We start from the raw sequence: 16,681 nt of genomic DNA on the forward strand, positions 1-16,681 counted from the left end.
TGGGAAATTTTGAACGTTTTGTGGAGGAAACTGCCTATTTGGAAATGGATGTGGATATTGATGAGTTGGTGGAATTTGTGGATTTTGGGAAGATGCATTTTCTTGCGAGTTTTGTGTAGAATTTAATAAATATGTAAGATATGCCCTCGTATTTTCATCCATTTCGGATAGAAAATAATATTTCAGAAAAGAGTAAGAAAGATATAGGAGAGAATGAAAGTAGAATTGAAGAGTGTTGGAAGTGGAATGAATTTTGGTGTTAGCATTGAAGGGTATTTATAGATGAAAATTCTAACTAGTCGTTAACTAGCCGTTATAATTTATTTATTTATTTATTTATATTATATTAAAAATAAAATAAATTAAATAACAAAAATAAAGTTTCCGTTAAAAAATGCACTAGTTTGACACAATCTGACAAATAATTGAATATATTACCGTTATTTATTATTATTTAAATTAAAAAAATTAAAAAAAATTAAAAAAAAATAAAGTAATGCAGGTGCATATGCGTGGGGCACGCGTCTGCACCTGCACACTCTCTTTCTGGCGCGTGCAAGCACGCGCCAGAAAGAAAGTGATGGGGCGTGCAAGCACGCCCCATTACATACAAAAAAAAAAAAAGAAACTATGAACACCCGGGTATTAATAACACCCAATGAAACATCCAATGAACACCCATTGTGGGTGATAAGAATAGATTGTATATATGCACATTGCTTTAAAGATGCTCTGGCTAAAGTACCAGTCCAGTTGAGTGGATGTCTTTTCCTGTATGTTGGAGAAGATCCCGTAGTGATGTAAATGGAAAGGCATGATCCTTGTTTCAAATTTATGCTCCGACAAAAGCACGATCTTGATTGTTTTGTGAACTTTAAAAACGATCCAAGTTCTCTCTGCTTCCTCAATTTTTTTTGTTTTCATGCCATGTCTTGCCGTTTACTTGTGCGACGCTAAAGGATGCTACCTACATTTTTTCGGTACTTCTGTTGTTGACATAATGAGAATCACAGTGGAGGAACAGAGGAAGCGTTTTCCAAACTGAGGTCCTTTGCGTTTTTGCAAAAATCCACTGTCCTAACTTGGGTGGACAAGTGTTTTGACTTGAATATGCTGTTACATAGATTTGGAAGCTTCCTAAGTATAAGACTAGGATAGCAACTGTGTTTGTGTGAGTCTGTGAGAAGATTCAAGTGTTTAAGATTAGGATAGCAAATTTCATATCTGTAAATTTGGTTAATATATACTTTTAGTCGGATATCATATACAAGTTCAAAACTAGAATTTAAACTTGAAAAACATCAGTTCCGGCATTAATTTGTGAACGAACATAACCGAGGGCTTGTGTGTTACAACATTTGTGATGATCAAATTAAATTTTAAGATTTGGTGTAAGATCTCAAGTCATGACATGAGGATACTATTGCTAAACTATCATAAATGGATTTTATTGCATCTCTCTCTTTTTTTCTTTTTTTGTATGGTAAATTTAACAAAATATATAACTAGAAAAAGTACGATATGAAAATTACGTACTGAGCAACAATAAGCTTAATCAAACATAAGAATTCTTTCACAACAGTCCATCACTGGCTTAGGATGGAGATAGGGTAATGGATGCATCACTTCTCTTGCTTTGGTTGTCTCTTTAAGAATGGTTTGAGGCCATTGGTTAATGCATATGTTGAGGTAAGAGAGGCCTGGAGTATGCTTGAAGCCTACAAACAAAATGAATCCCATTACATGCATAATAACTTTGAGAGCGTTGAATATTACTTTCTAGGAAGAAAACAGTTTAAAAGCTAAACCAGCGCCTTACCTCCTCCATACCAATGCCAAGTTCCCGTTCCTCGACGTCGGATATAGGAATCTTCATTTGGTTAAGAGTGGATATGATGGAAATTGAAGATGGAGTGGACACTACCAAATCATCAGTCACAACAAACAGTGTGCGTGCTTCTTTAACAAAACTACCTTTACCTTTTGGGTCGATCCAACTCTTAGCAGGGATAGGCAATGGGCCAAGTATGCCCTTATAGTGTGAAGGTGGGAGTTCTTCCTTAAGAGAGAAAATCCGGTTCAAGGAAAGATAGCCTTGAGGAAGCAATGGTTCCAGTAACCTAGTGGTTGCCTTCATATAGTTTGCAGTTTCTGAATTAGAGATGCTTCTGTATAAATTATGTATGCTTCCACCACAAGTGTTTTCGCCCAAGAGAAATTGAACTCTTCCTAAGGGGATGGTGAGCATACTAAAAAGAAAATCAATGAAGTCATGCCGGGATTGAGCTAACAGTACCCTGCTACTTGATTTTTGCACAAAAGCTTTCACATTAATCTTCTTAGAATTTGAGCTCATGTTTTGACTCGTTTGTGTCCGAGTCCGAGGTAAAGCATCTGACTCATATTTAGCCGGTGCAATGTACTTCGTTCTCCCATCGAGAGTAGCAGCCATGGTCCTTGTAGGGAGGACCATATCTGTTAGCGGAGTTTTGGAAACCAACGATGCCTTGAGCAGTTCCATTATCTGATGGAAACACAAAAATGAACAAATATTCAAGAGAGGGTAGTGATGATCCGAATAGATGGGAGAAATACTTGCGAGTCAAGGTAAAAAAGATTCACCTCTTTCAACCCAACAATCAGAGTTTTCTCTTCGAGTGTGTTTGCGTCTTCAATGAAATTTCGTCTCAAAATTTGGAAAATCGATGCCGGTGAATTAATCAACATCTCCAAATCATCAGTTAAAACAAAAGTAGTTGTTTTAGCAGTAAAGACACTCCCGTTACCACTTCGGAATAAATATTGGAAAAAATCATCAATCCATATTTCATTAATTGTTGAATCTGGACAGAGGCATCTCATCTTGTAGTACACGCTTACACATTTATGAGTTCGACATGCGAAGAATTTGATCGGGGGAGTGTCATCAATCTGGAGTTTCAATGTACTACATAGAAATTGGGATGCATTTCTTGGATTGAGCAGCATTAGTCTACCCGCCTCTGTCCCGAAATGGCTGCCATCCAAATTAAACAAACCTGCATACAAAGAATTCAAACTCCCAAGAATTGGTGTGTTTCCATAGTGCTTGATGAAGAGTCGTGCTATTGTTCCCAAGGGGAATGTTAGGAAACTCAATATAACATCGGCAAAATCGCTGTCTATTTCAGCGTATAAAACTTTGTTTCTTCCTTTGATCATCACCACTTTCAATGAGAATTTAACTTCCTCTGCCGCAGCCATGGCTCTAGTTGAAAATCAACGATAATTGTGATATAATTTTTGTTGGTTTTGTATAATTGTGGAATATTGTTGGTCAATTAACTATTCCGCTAGTTGAAGAAATGAAGCAATCCCGACTAAGTCAATGATAATAATAACATTTTTATATATATATTTGAAACAATAACATTAATTTATATTTTTATAACTGTAAAATAATTGACACATTATTCAATTGCTACATGTCTGCTAACATAAGATTAGTCTTGAATAACAACTGTCCAACACCAGAAACGGTCCAATGAAAATTATGAAATTCCAAGATTTTAATACCACGGGCTTTCTGGTTCTGCCTTCAAGAATTTGTTGATCTTGAACTAAAATTTAATCAGGCAACATGTAGCTTTGTCAGAAAAATAGGGATGTTTTCCCCTCTTCATTATGATTTGCAGGGTAAGATCATAAGAACGCTCCAATTAAAATAGAGTGAAGAATAACAGAATTTAGGAGAAAAATATAGTTTTAGTGGATAAGTGGAAGCTGGGATCAGGGTACTACACTGACCCAATCATCGAACGACACGTGGCGGCCTGTTTCAAAAAACCAAAAAACAAATTTTGTTAAATGTTTACAAATTCACCTCAAATTCACCTCAAAATGGTTAAAACGAAGCGGCCCAAAAAATTGAATGTATTTCCTTTTACCACGCAAAACACAGTCCCAACTCCCAAGTCCCAACAATCCACAATTTTTTCTACAGACCCAAAAAATTCTTCCAATCCCCAAACAATCGAGCCACCATCACGAGTGACTTTGTTGCCAAAGCCGTTGTCGTAACCACTCCGTCGCCCCCGCCCGCCACTTCTGTCTTTTGTCTCTCCATCGACGTCGCTCATCACTCCTTCATTGTGCTGCTGCCAACTTAGATTGATGTAAGATCACAAAACAAATAAAAATGGGTCGGTTTATATGGAGATACCCGATTGAAATTTATTATTAGGATTTATATTTGGATATTTTTTTCTGAGATATATGTTTAGATTTTTTTAATAGAATTTATGTTGGATTTTTTTGTTGGGTTCGGTTGTTTTATAGTTGTTCTTAAGATTAATATTTAGATTTTTTCATAAGATTAAATATTTAGTGTTTTTCTTACCACGACTGGAGTTGGCTATTGCTCGTGTTACAAGTTCGTACATTGTAAAATCTCATGCCAATATCACGGATTTATCATTTCAAGATTAAGATATAGAATCTGGAATTGAGATAACATTTTATCTTCGATTTTGATTAGTGCATACATGTAAGTGTTTTTTTTTTAAAAAAAAAACACAAGAGGTTTACATAGATACAGGGGGACTTAGCAATGTGAGGCAAACAAATTGAATTCTAGTGAAAGCAAGGTAATGAAATCGTTTAATTATTTTGGAACCACTTTAATTTGACTGGTAAACTTCACCTAAGGTCTCATTGTAAATTTATGGTGCATTTGGTAGGCCAGATTAGCCAATGATAGATTAATAATCTGGCGTTTGACTCGTTTTTTTACTGCCTTTGAGTTATCGGCGGGCCCGTTACAAAGCCACTGTACAACCTTGAAAAGGGCGTATTATAGTCCACCAGATGCCCCTGTATTTAATTATCCAACGCGCTACAGTTCTTCAGATTAAAGTGAGAATGACAATTCTACCTGTAACACCCGAAAATTTTTATACGTAAATTCGCATTCATAATTAGGAAAAATAATTATTTAAAAATTTTATTTGGGTTAAATGACTTATATGTGTTATTATGTGAATTACATGCATGATTTAAATTTATTTTATCATTTAACCCGCAGTTATTGTATTTTTAGATTTTTGAAAATTTTATTGAGTTGATCGCGTAGAAGGGACCGTGGACGGACGATATACCAACTTTTGAGCCAAAAATATTTTTATGAGTTTTATGAGCCTTAAAATATTATTTTAAGGTATTTTGTCAAGAAAATTTTAGTATTTATTTATATAATTATTTAAGGGTTGATTTTTAGCCAAAATAAGTCATTTTAATGACTTTTATTAAATTTAAAAAAATCCTCTAAATTATTATTTCGGGATTTTTGGTTTATTATCATATTAATAGGCTGGGTTTGAGTTTTTAAATATTTATTTAGGTATGATTTTATCCTAAATTAGTTATTATCCTAATTTGATTATAATTATCAATTTTTTAAAAAAAAACAAAAAAAACCTATCCTACCTTACCCTAAACTCCATTCAGCCGACTCCATCCCCCTCTCCATTCTCTCTTCACGATCAGCCACCTCCCAACATCCTCCATAGCCGATTTTCTCAGAAAAGTTGGAGTTCGTCGCCCCGAAACCCATACACGCACGTTTAGCTTCAAATAAATCATCAACGCATGTTTAAATCTTTTCTTTTTACACCATATAAGCTATATACAAGTTTTTTGTTCTAGATTCATCGAGTTCGTACTAATGCTTGGGAATTCTTTTGAGACTTTGGTTTATATATGAGAGACTTACGTTTCTACACTTGTATGCCATGCTTTCACATTTTTTTTTCTTGCCATGGGAGGGTCCAGCCGGTGGTCAGGCGTGTAGAGGCATGTGTGAGGGTCTCTAGGGTCTGGTAGGCTAAGTGGTTCGAACCAAGAAGGGGCAGAAACGAAGCTGGGCTAGCTGAAGTGGCTTGTGGCGCACAGGTTAGGGTTTCATGGAAGAACATGTCGTTCTCCACCTGTCGGGCACGACTTGGGCTGAGTCTGGGCAGGTTCAATTCGCCCAGATGTTGTCCAAGTTAGGTAGGCGTGGCTTCGGCCAAGGGTGGCCGGAGTAGGCAGGATCATCGAAAGAATGGGACCTGCTACAGTAGGCTCGCGAGCTGGGGGTTTTGTTGGATTCAGCTGTCATGAACGTGCCATGTAGGGCTTGACTCGGGGCAGGGCCTGGTCAGGGCTGAACTCCTGGACCCTGGGGAGGTCTAGGTGGCGGCGCTCCGGCCGGTGGCGGCCGGAGCAGGGAGTAAGAAGGAGAGGAACGGGGGCTGCCAGAATTTGCATGAGATAAGGAGCTAGGCTTGGGGGTGCAAATTTCGGGCAGCTGGGCACGTACTTGGGTAGGGTCTTCCCGAGCCAGGTTTGATGTTATTCGGGTCATAGTGGGTCGGGTCAGTTGGGTCCGGGTCCGGGTTAGGTGGGCCGAGCTCGGGTATTTTAATTTTTAATTAATTAAGAGTTTAGTTGGTTTTTGGGTTTAAATAATAAGTTAGAAAATTATTTGGGCCTCCAAATAATTTTATTTTAAATTATTTAAATTAGCCCAATGATTTTTATGGGTTTGGGAGCCATGAGAATTTTCGGGTCAGTCAGTGCATTTTTGGGCCAGTCTAGAGTTTTATTGGGTTTAATTAAGTTAGTGGGCTTAATATTTTTGTTTAGGCCCAAATAAGTTTAATTAAGTTTATTGGGCTTAGTTTGAGTGATCAGAAGTCTGGACCAACCCATGAAAAAATAACTAAGTCCGGAATATATATTTAATTATTTTATGCATGCAGTTTATATTTTAAGTATAAGTATATTTATTATGAAAATTAATTAAATATATATTACGGACATATTTTAAGTGCATGCATACATGAAATTTTTTTTATGATGTGTTTAAGTCTATGAATCGAGCATGAAAAATATTGTTATGAAATTGAAGTTATGTGGCGGCACAGAGGTGGTTTACCACCAACACAGAGGTAGTTCTACTACCGGCATAAAAGTGGTTTTACCACTGGCACAGAGATAGTTTACTACCAGCATAGAGGTGATTATTCACCGCCACGTACGATGGTTCTCAGATTGATCAGTCGCTCATGTTTACGAGCCACATTTACGGATATAACCTTCACAGTTATTTATGATTAAGTCATGCTCTAGTTATGTATGTATGTTATGATTAGTATGATGAGGCTATGTTATGAATTAAGTCGTTGCATGTAATAAGTTACATTGTATATTTTTAAGAGCATGCATGGATGTACATGTATATGTATTAGTATAATTATGTGATGCATTATTTTTAACCTTGCTATAAAGAGTTAGACATGTTGAGCCCCTAGGCTCACTACGCTTATATGGTGCAGGTGAGTCAGATGATTATAATGTTGCTCCTATCGGTGGCGAGGACGTATGAGCGAGCTGGCAGTGAACCCCGTGATCGTCGCAGATTTTAGTTGATGTTTAAGAAACATTTATTTTTATTATGTTAAGTTTTTAAACAAGTTCATTTTTTTTATTTATGGGAATTTTGCATTATCAAACTTAGTATTTTTATTACATGCATAATGATATTTTCAGCAAGTATTTAAGTTATTTTTATGTAGTAATATTATTTCTTTTATGTTTATACATATATGCATGGGCGTATATGTATAGTATTATTTTTTTAAAAAAAAATTCCGCATTTATTAGTAGTAGATGTTTCACTACCCTTTGCCCTACTCATTTCTCACCGAGACTCAACACATCATTTCTCAATATGGCAAAGTCGGTTGCGTTCTTCGCGAAGGTATGAAATCGTTTTCCCTATTGTTTTTAATTCGAGGGTATGCTGATTTCTTTCTCTCCTTCAGACCGCACAAAAGAAAGTTGTCGTTAACGGATCTGAGATTCTGTATTCAACCGCAATGTTTGCACCAACGATTATCGAATATTGTAGCTGCAGATGTCACAGAGATAATTTTAGAAAAACAAAATAAGTATAATCAATCCTTCAAATTTCGAAATACAAGACGAAGACATATTGCGCAACGATGAGAAATGAGTTTGGTTTCCAGAAAATTGGTTTCACGATTTTTTCGGCAATATTACAGATCTGAAAATATATTCTTAAAAAAGTGACCGAAAGTGATAACACCTACCGTTCACCACCGGATCTGAGAAGTAAGTGTGGAGATGAGTTTTTGTTTGCACTCTCTTTATTTCATCAGATCGGGGGCAATTTTGGAAAAAAATGATAGTCCAACTTTTAATCCTACACACAAAAAACCAAACAAACAAATTATGTTTTATAAATATATTTCATAATTATATTCAAAAAATATTATTATCCCATAAATTATCTTTACATTAATAATCTCATCACACGTACCAAGCACAACCTGAAGTAATTTACTCATCACCATTGAAAGTAAACTTTCAGATTTTAACTACTGTCTTTGATATCCCTAGCATGTTAATTATTTGTTTTGCTTCATTGATCACTTTGCATTTAACATTGAAATATTTGGTTGACTTGGCATTAATTTGATTTGAGATTAAGTTAGAAATCTTTGCAAACAAATTAATGGAGAAACTATGATTTATGACACTTTTTTTTTATTTACAATTGAAGCACCAGTTAAGTAAATTCTTAGAACTTTGTTTTGTTGGATAAATGATCTCTCTTTATTTACTTTGAATAATTATTATTCTTATTTATATTTTAATCATTTTTCTTTTAATTACAAATTTGATGGGAGACAACATTGAAGAGATTGAAGTTGCAAATTCAAAATATTCGATTTCTGAAATGTTGAGGAATTATTTAGAAACTCTATTGTAGATCAATTGGAATGTAAACTACTTGTTGGTCAAGTAGTCAAAAGCATTGAAGATGTGTATTTACTCTATTGCAATTATGCGCATGCTAAAGGGTTCAGTGTTAAAAAAAGGTTATCATCGCTACTTTCCTGGCACTACTGAATTACAATCTAAAGAGTTTGAGTGTTCATATGGAGGTAATAAAGTTGAAAAACGCTCGAATGAAAAAGTTTCTGTTGTATAAAAAAGCATACAAAAGTTGAGAATGGGAATGTTTCTGCCTTACTCCATCACATTATTGATAAGGCGAATAAGGAGTCATATTTATTTTTTTTTGGAATGTCCAATTAGATGATGACAATAGGATCATAAATTTCTTCTTCAGTGATTTGAAATCTCAAGTTGATTTTGAGAATTTTGGTGTTATTATTTCAGTTGACACCACTTATCGAAACAATCGTTATAATTTGTTATGTGCTCCTTTTGTTGGAATTAATCATCATAAGAAAAGTGTAATATTTGGCTTGGCATTTATGTCAGATGAAACTGAGAGTTCATTTGAATGGTTGTTCAGAAGTTTTCTTGAGTCTATGAATGGAAAACATCCTGAAGCACTTTTCACTGACCTATGTCAGGCCATGATGTATTCAAGTGGAGCAATATTTCCATATTCAAATCGGTTATGTCAATGTCATATCAATCAAAATGATCAGTCACACTTAGGGAGTTCGAATGGTGATTCGATATTTAAAATATTGTGCAATAAATGCATGAGTAACTGCGAATCTGAAGAAGAATTTGAAAGCACGTGAAGGATTATGATACAAGAATACCATCTCAATGCTCATAAATAGTTAAATAATATATATAAATTGAGAAACAAACTTAATTTTGATCCACTCACTGCAATTGTTGTGTATAGGTCTTCAGCAGAACATCATTTGGATGTCTCTATAGATCCACTCGAATCAGCACATGGTACCAGATAAGATGAATTTCCTGAGAATCAACTTTCTTGAACAGTAGAGGCAGTTCAATCAGATCCACTTCATGTCCTTCTTCATGTGCTTCATGTCATTCTTCATGTGCTTCCTGCCATGTTCAATGCATCACAAGTGTCGACATTTCTGCCTGAACACAACTTTGATTGATGAAGAATCTGAAGAAAATGAAGAACATACTGAAGAAGAAAGTCACACAGCTCTAACATAATTGATGGAAAGAAAGAATATGTTTCAAGTCAGTCCCTTAGGTGTCATAGTAGGTGTTGCAACACCTGGCCGCAACATCTTCCAAAGGTCAATATGTTTTAATTCTTCCACTATTGATAATTTGAGTAATCTTGATGCAGGTAATGATAGGATGTCTCTGAAAGATGTGAAAACATTATATGAAGAGTTGTATACTGACTGGATTGAAATGAACAAGATGAATACTAGCTTCTTGAAGGAGAATTCTGATTTGAAGCTATTGTGTCCAGACTGGAAGTACTATTGAGTAGAAAGGATTTGGAACTGTCTCATGTAAAGAAAGAGCTTGGGAAAGCTAAGGCCACATTGGCCAAAGTCAACTCAAGAACAACCAAGTTTGATTCTTTGCTCATGATGGGAAGAGATCGTAAGGTAGGATTAGGCTTTGAAAACAATAAGTTTGAAGCTGGTGAAACTTCAAAAACTCATGTGTTTGTTAGAGAAAGTGGTTGTATAGTAAACTCTCCCAAAAAAGTCATGACAACTTATCTACCTAAATAAAAAACAAAGCCGCCTATCCCTAAAATGTCTGGAAGAAAGCGTAAGTTTGTGAGTCACTACTGTCATAGACCTAGTAATATCAAACTCTTATGTTTCAAGCTATAGGGAGACTACAGACAGAGGTCAGCATCTAAGGTGTTGCCTAAGATATTTCCCAATATCTAACACAATATCTCCAAGAACATATATATTGTAATAAAGGTTTGGGTACCAAAAGATAATATTCATTATGATATGATCTATACGGGTTTAAAAACTAAAGTTTCAGGTGTTTGGTACTTTGATAGTATAAGTTCTCGTCATATGAGAGGTTCAAGAAGATTTCTCACAGATTATGTTGAATTGAAGAGTGGGAAAGTGACTTATGGAGGAGTTTCAAAGGGAAATGTCGTTGGAAAATTCACACTGGATGTTGCTGAGTTGCCAAAACTTCGCAACGTGCTCCATGTTTAACGACTAATTGCAAATATAATAAGCATTAGTCAGCTTTGTGATGATCACTTGCATGTGCAATTTGATAAGAAATTATGCAAAGTTTTTTATAGTTCTAATATATGTGTGATGACAGGCACAAGTACATATGATAATTGCTATCAACATAATGAAGAGATGGAGTGTAGGCATACAAAAGTGAATGAATTCAACATATGCCATCAAAAGTTGGGTCATGCAAATTTCAAGACTTTGAAGAACTTAAGTAAGCATGATGTTGTAAGAGGTATGCCTAATCTAAAGTCTGAAATTCCATTTGTGTGTGAGGCATGTCAAAAGGGCAAGCGAACTAGGGTGTCACACCAGATGTTTTCAACATCTGAGAAAAACACAATGTCTTGAACTTTTACACATGGACTTGATGAGTCCAATAAATGTGAAAAGCTTTGGAGATAAGAAATACTCTTTTGTTTGTGTTAATGATTTTTCAAGATATACGTGGGTAAGTTTTTTGAGATAAAAATCAGATACATTTGATGTTTTTAAGAAATTACTCACAAGGATTGTTAATCTACACAACTTGAAGGTTGTCAGAATTCGCACTGATCACAGTAAGGAATTCGAAAACTCATTTTTTGCAAATTTGTGTGACAAGAAAGGTATTTGTCATGAATTTTCTGTTCCCGAAGCACCACAACAGAGTGGAATTATCGAAATAAAGAATATAACTTTACAAGAGATGACAAGAGTGATGTTGAGTTCTAAACATATTTCAAAATGTTTTTGGGCAAAAGCTTTAAACACAGCATGCCACATTTCAAAGAGAGTATAATTTAAGAATGTTTATACTATGATGTCCTATGAAATTCTCATAGAAAAGAGGCCAAGCCTTAAGTACTTTCATGTATTTGGCTGTGTATGGTACATTTTGAATGATAGATACCATCTTGCTAAGTTTGATGCAAAGAGTGATAAATGTTTATTCTTAGGTTATGCTTTGAATAGTCGAGCTTACAGGATGTTTAACTTAAGAACAAGAACAATTTTTAAGTCTATTAATGTTTTTTTTGATGACTTTGCAGATCTGAAGAAGAAGACTGCCGAAGATGAAGTCGATGATCTACTGAAAATTTTTGGAAGTTCAGATTTTTTTCCCAGATGTTACAACTCCTTTGACAACTTCTCCATTAGAATCTCCAGAAACAAAATTTACTAGTCCACTGATGATGATGAAAAGGAGCATAGTAAGATAAATGACGTTGGTAAGAATATTCCTAGCAAAATTTAAAAGTATCATCCAACCTCACAGTTCATTGAAGATATGAATAGAGATATGCAAACACGATTTTTTGAGAAAGAGCGTAGAGTTAGCTTTTGGCAGCTCATGAACCGACCGAAGGAGGGGGTTTGAAGTGGCGAAGGCCTATGCTACAGTAAGAAAAAAGGATACCTAACCTTATAGTTTTCTTCCTTAGTGAGTCTTTTATCAACCCTAAGGTAAGGGGACTGAGTGGCCTACTAGTCGTCCTTCAGGTGCTAACGTTTCGGCTCTCCTTGAATGCAGCATAGCATAGGTCCTTCTTCTTGGCTCAAGCACGAGGACATAGGATTTAGAGCTTGCTCAAAACAAAATAACCCCAGCGTGCAGGAAAAACAAACCACAGCACTCTTAGGGATTCGAGTGAAGTAGCGGATAATAGCAGCCGATATGCAAGAAATCGCGGAGAAAAGGTAGAATTACGTCAGAAAACATCAAGAAAAAAACGTTTTTGTACTTTGTCTCAAACATTGAAGCCAAAAATGTAGTAAAAGCTTTGAAAGAAGCATTTTGGGTCAATGCTATGCATGATAAGTTAGAACAATTTGTAAGAAATGATGTTTGGTACTTGGTACCTTGTCATGATCATGATAATGTAATTGGAACAAAATGGATTTTCAAAAATAAGACTGATGAATCAGGAAACATCATAAGAAAGAAAGCAAGGTTGGTTGCTCAAGGATATATATACAGGTCGAGGGGGTGGATTTTGATGAAACATTTGCTTCTCTAGCCAACATTGAGTCTATCGGACTTTTGCTTGCAATTTCATGTCATATGGGAATGAAACCTTTTCAAATGGATGTAAAAAGTGCTTTTTTGAATGGTGTGTTGAATGAAAAGGTGTATATGAGATAACCCAAGAGTTTTGAGGATCCACATCACCTAAGTCATGTTTACAAGTTGAAAAAAGTATTGTACGGATTGAAGCAAGAACCTCGTGATTGTTATGGAAGATTAACATAATACTTACTCAATTTTGGCTTCAAAAGAGGTGGTTGATAGGACACTGTTTTTGAAAAAATCTAAAAAAAATATGCTTATCTGTCAAGTTTATGTAGATGACATAATTTTCTGTGCTACTTCTGAAAAACTTGTGGATAATTTTGTCAAGTGTTTGTCTTTTACTTTTGAGATGAGTATGGTTGGTGGATTGAACTATTTATTGGGGTTGCAAGTCAAACAAATGCATGACGGTATATTTTGTGTCAGAGTAAGTATTCTAGAAATTTGGTAAAAAAATTTCTTGAATGACAATACTAAACACATGCGCAAACCTATGGGGTCTAGTGAAAAACTGTCTAGGGACGATGTTGCCGAGGATGTTGACAACACCCTCTATCGCAGTATCATTGGAAGTTTGTTGTATTTAAGAGCTACTAGACTTGATATAATGTTTAGTATTTGTTTGTATGCTAGATACAAGTCTAACTCAAAAATCTCACATATTAACGTGTCAAAAAAATCTTGAAATATGTGGCAGGGACTTTGCATTTGGGTTTGTGGTACACAAAAAATAAACAACACTAATTAGGTGGTATTTAGTGATTTTAACTGGGCTAGGGATCTAGATGAGAAAAAGAGTACCACGGGCGGTTGTTTTTATTTGGGAAATAACTCAGCATCTTGGTATCGTAGAAAGCAAAATTATGTTTGATACGAATCTTAGTTGCATGAAAAGAAAACACGACAATATTAAAATCGTACCCTCAATCCAATAGCAAAAAGATTCTTTAATTTTGTCTCAATATTTTGAACAAGTAAGTTTTCGGATATCCACCTCTAGCTTACAACGAAACTAGCAACAAATAATCACAAGAATAAACAATTAATCACAACGGAACATTCAGAAAACTTATTTTTGACAATCCACGAAGATAATCAATTGACAAACGCCAAAACGTTTATGAAACTTTGATAAGTTTGATTTGATAAAACAAAGCAAAGTTTTGGAAAAATTCTAGAGAAAATTTTTAAGGATTGATAAAAATCAATAATTCAATAACTTCAATAATCTCAATAATCTATTCAATAATGAATGTATATGTTGTATTTATAATACAACTACAAAATAATAAAAGATAACACAAAATAATGCAAAAGATATCATCTAAAAGTATAGACTTAAAAGAGTAAAAGAAATAGGAATAATATCAAAAATATCACAAATCTGCTGAAACACGCACAAACATGCCGCACTGTGTGTGTGCACGGACCCTGGATAAGGGTCCATACATAGGTCCGTGTGCCCACGGCAATTCGAGCTTAAAATTGACGATGACGAGATTTAGGTGCACGGACCCCGTGCCTAGGTCCGTGCATGTTCGAATTTTGGTTTGAAACTGAACGTATTTCCTTGCAAAAATCATATCTCGAGTTTTAGCCGTCGGATCGACCTAAAATTTTAACCGTAGCTTCATAGCATCCTAAACTACATTTTGAAAGGTACGGTGGAGATTGGATTTGGATGTCTCTAAAGTCTCCAAATAATTTCAGTTCGCCAACTCAAGCTCCATGCATTCCAACTTGGCTCACATGCTCTCCAACTTGATTCCCATGAATTTCAAACCCTTCAATTCTCGATGAAAAATTAAGAGATACTTTTGGGAACAATACGAATCTTCAAGAACCTCTTAGATTCATATCAGACTCCCCTTGTGCAAAAATATTTGTCCTCAAATCTTGCCTCTTGTCTACAAAAACCAATCAAGAATTAACAACTTTAAAAATACTTTACACATGCGCTAGTGTACCTTGCTCACTCAAAATCATATCAAGACTCATGAAATTTCTCATGCACACATTAAACACCTCAACATCATTAGCATGCAAAAACATGATTAATATTCCATTAAGCAAGACAAACACTAAATTCCTCCCCTTCTTAGACCTAGTTAACACCAACAAAAAGTTCATAGTTAAATACAACCATTGTTTTCTAGGAATAAGAAACAATTCACATGCAATATGACACTCACAACTCTACTCGATATATCTCTTCATGTGTAGCCATAACAAATATTCATCCATTAGACTCATTTTTTTGGATCTCTCAAAATTACACTTCATTCTCAACACACATGTTCTTTTACCAAACAAATCATGCAATGACGAACATAAAGAGAAAAACTTATTTTCTTTAAACAAATACTTGCTCACATAAAATTTTTCAGGAATATTGCACAAGTATTTTTCAAACACATCCTCAAAATCATTAATCCATTCATGCAATTTATTAACAATTTCAAACCATAAGAACTTTGAAAAGAAGATAGATAAAAATACGTACCTTCGTGACAGTGTACTAACTACCACATACTCCTTACCTTGTTGACACTTAATCACCTTTTCATCAAGAACTCTCTTTCCTTGAGGATTCACACCATAAACAAATACAACAAGTTCTCTTGTGCACAATACACACACTTTTAAATTTTCATAAAAATACCTTTCACTATGTGTAGATAACACAAGTATCAAATGTTCAACATGCCCATTCAAAATTTTTCTATATACTAAGATATAATCAAAATATACCACAACAAAGTTACCCATAGATGCATGCAAAACACAACCCATCAATCCCATGAAAGTATTACGCACATTAGCTAGCCCAAAAGTCAACACTAGCCACTCAAACAAATATGACTTTCCACCTATGCTATTCATGCACAATTGACTCACATCAACACAATTCAAATAATTCACAACAACATACACCAACTTACTTACTCTTGTATCACACCAAGATTCTAACACATTAAGATCAACAAATGATTTCAACACTATCATATGATCCAAATTATGCAATTCCTCAACATACCTAGATTCCAATAACTTAAGATCAAGATTTGAATTCAACCCATATTTCATAGATAGCACATTCACAAATCCTTCAACTAAGAAATTTAATCCAAGCAACTTAGAATTTTGATCATACCTTTGAATGTTGGTATTGAATTTATACATTTGATTGGAATTTAAACCATACCTCATAAGTAGAACAACCTACAAACCCCCAACCTCACCTTGTGTGTGATCAAGTCTACATTGATCAATCATTCTTACTCTTTTAGCATTAAATCTCTTTTGATTACTCAGCATCTTTCACAACCTGAAAAGAAGAAAGAATACTGCTCGGGATTGAACCAGCTATTTCATCACAATGAGATAAAACCTCTTTGTACAAAAGTACTTTAGGAATTTTATTCATTTGAACAAAATTTTCATCCTCACAATTTTGGACCATGTTTGTTTCTTTTTTTTTTTTGGTCTCATTCCTGTCTTTTCTTTTCTCTCTTTTTTTTCTCTCAAATTACATCTTAATCTTTTGCACTCTCTTTCTTTCGGCCTCAATTATTTAATTATTTTTTTTTCTTTTTCCATG

At 34.8% G+C, this 16,681-nt stretch overlaps 1 protein-coding gene across 2 annotated transcripts; it reads right to left on the minus strand.

The window, feature by feature from the left end:
- Nucleotides 1–1,556: 1,556 nt before the first annotated feature.
- On the minus strand, nt 1,557–3,278 carry LOC140893355 (uncharacterized). Of its 2 annotated transcripts, XM_073302413.1 has the most exons (4): nt 2,623–3,278; nt 2,297–2,524; nt 1,820–2,131; nt 1,557–1,718 (listed from the first exon to the last, which is right to left on the minus strand). In XM_073302413.1, exons 1-4 carry the CDS (start codon nt 3,241–3,243, stop codon nt 1,623–1,625), a joined length of 1,257 nt encoding a protein of 418 aa, XP_073158514.1. In that variant the 5' UTR covers nt 3,244–3,278; the 3' UTR covers nt 1,557–1,622. The 2 variants fall into 2 exon arrangements, with proteins under 2 accessions (XP_073158514.1, XP_073158513.1); XM_073302412.1 differs by having other exon boundaries at nt 1,820–2,524.
- Between the last annotated feature and the right edge of the window lie 13,403 nt (nt 3,279–16,681).

Source organism: Henckelia pumila, chromosome 3 (assembly GCF_033568475.1).
Source record: "Henckelia pumila isolate YLH828 chromosome 3, ASM3356847v2, whole genome shotgun sequence".
NCBI lineage: Eukaryota > Viridiplantae > Streptophyta > Magnoliopsida > Lamiales > Gesneriaceae > Henckelia > Henckelia pumila.

Excerpts from the sequence above, each read along its gene's own strand:
- LOC140893355 (XM_073302412.1), bottom strand. The coding sequence starts at position 3,243 with ATGGCTGCGGCAGAGGAAGTTAAATTCTCATTGAAAGTGGTGATGATC. Across the intron at positions 2,525-2,622 it reads TGATTGTTGGGTTGAAAGAG|ATAATGGAACTGCTCAAGGC; the intron begins GTGAATCTTTTT and ends TGTTTCCATCAG. Across the intron at positions 1,719-1,819 it reads TTGGCATTGGTATGGAGGAG|GCTTCAAGCATACTCCAGGC; the intron begins GTAAGGCGCTGG and ends TTTTGTTTGTAG.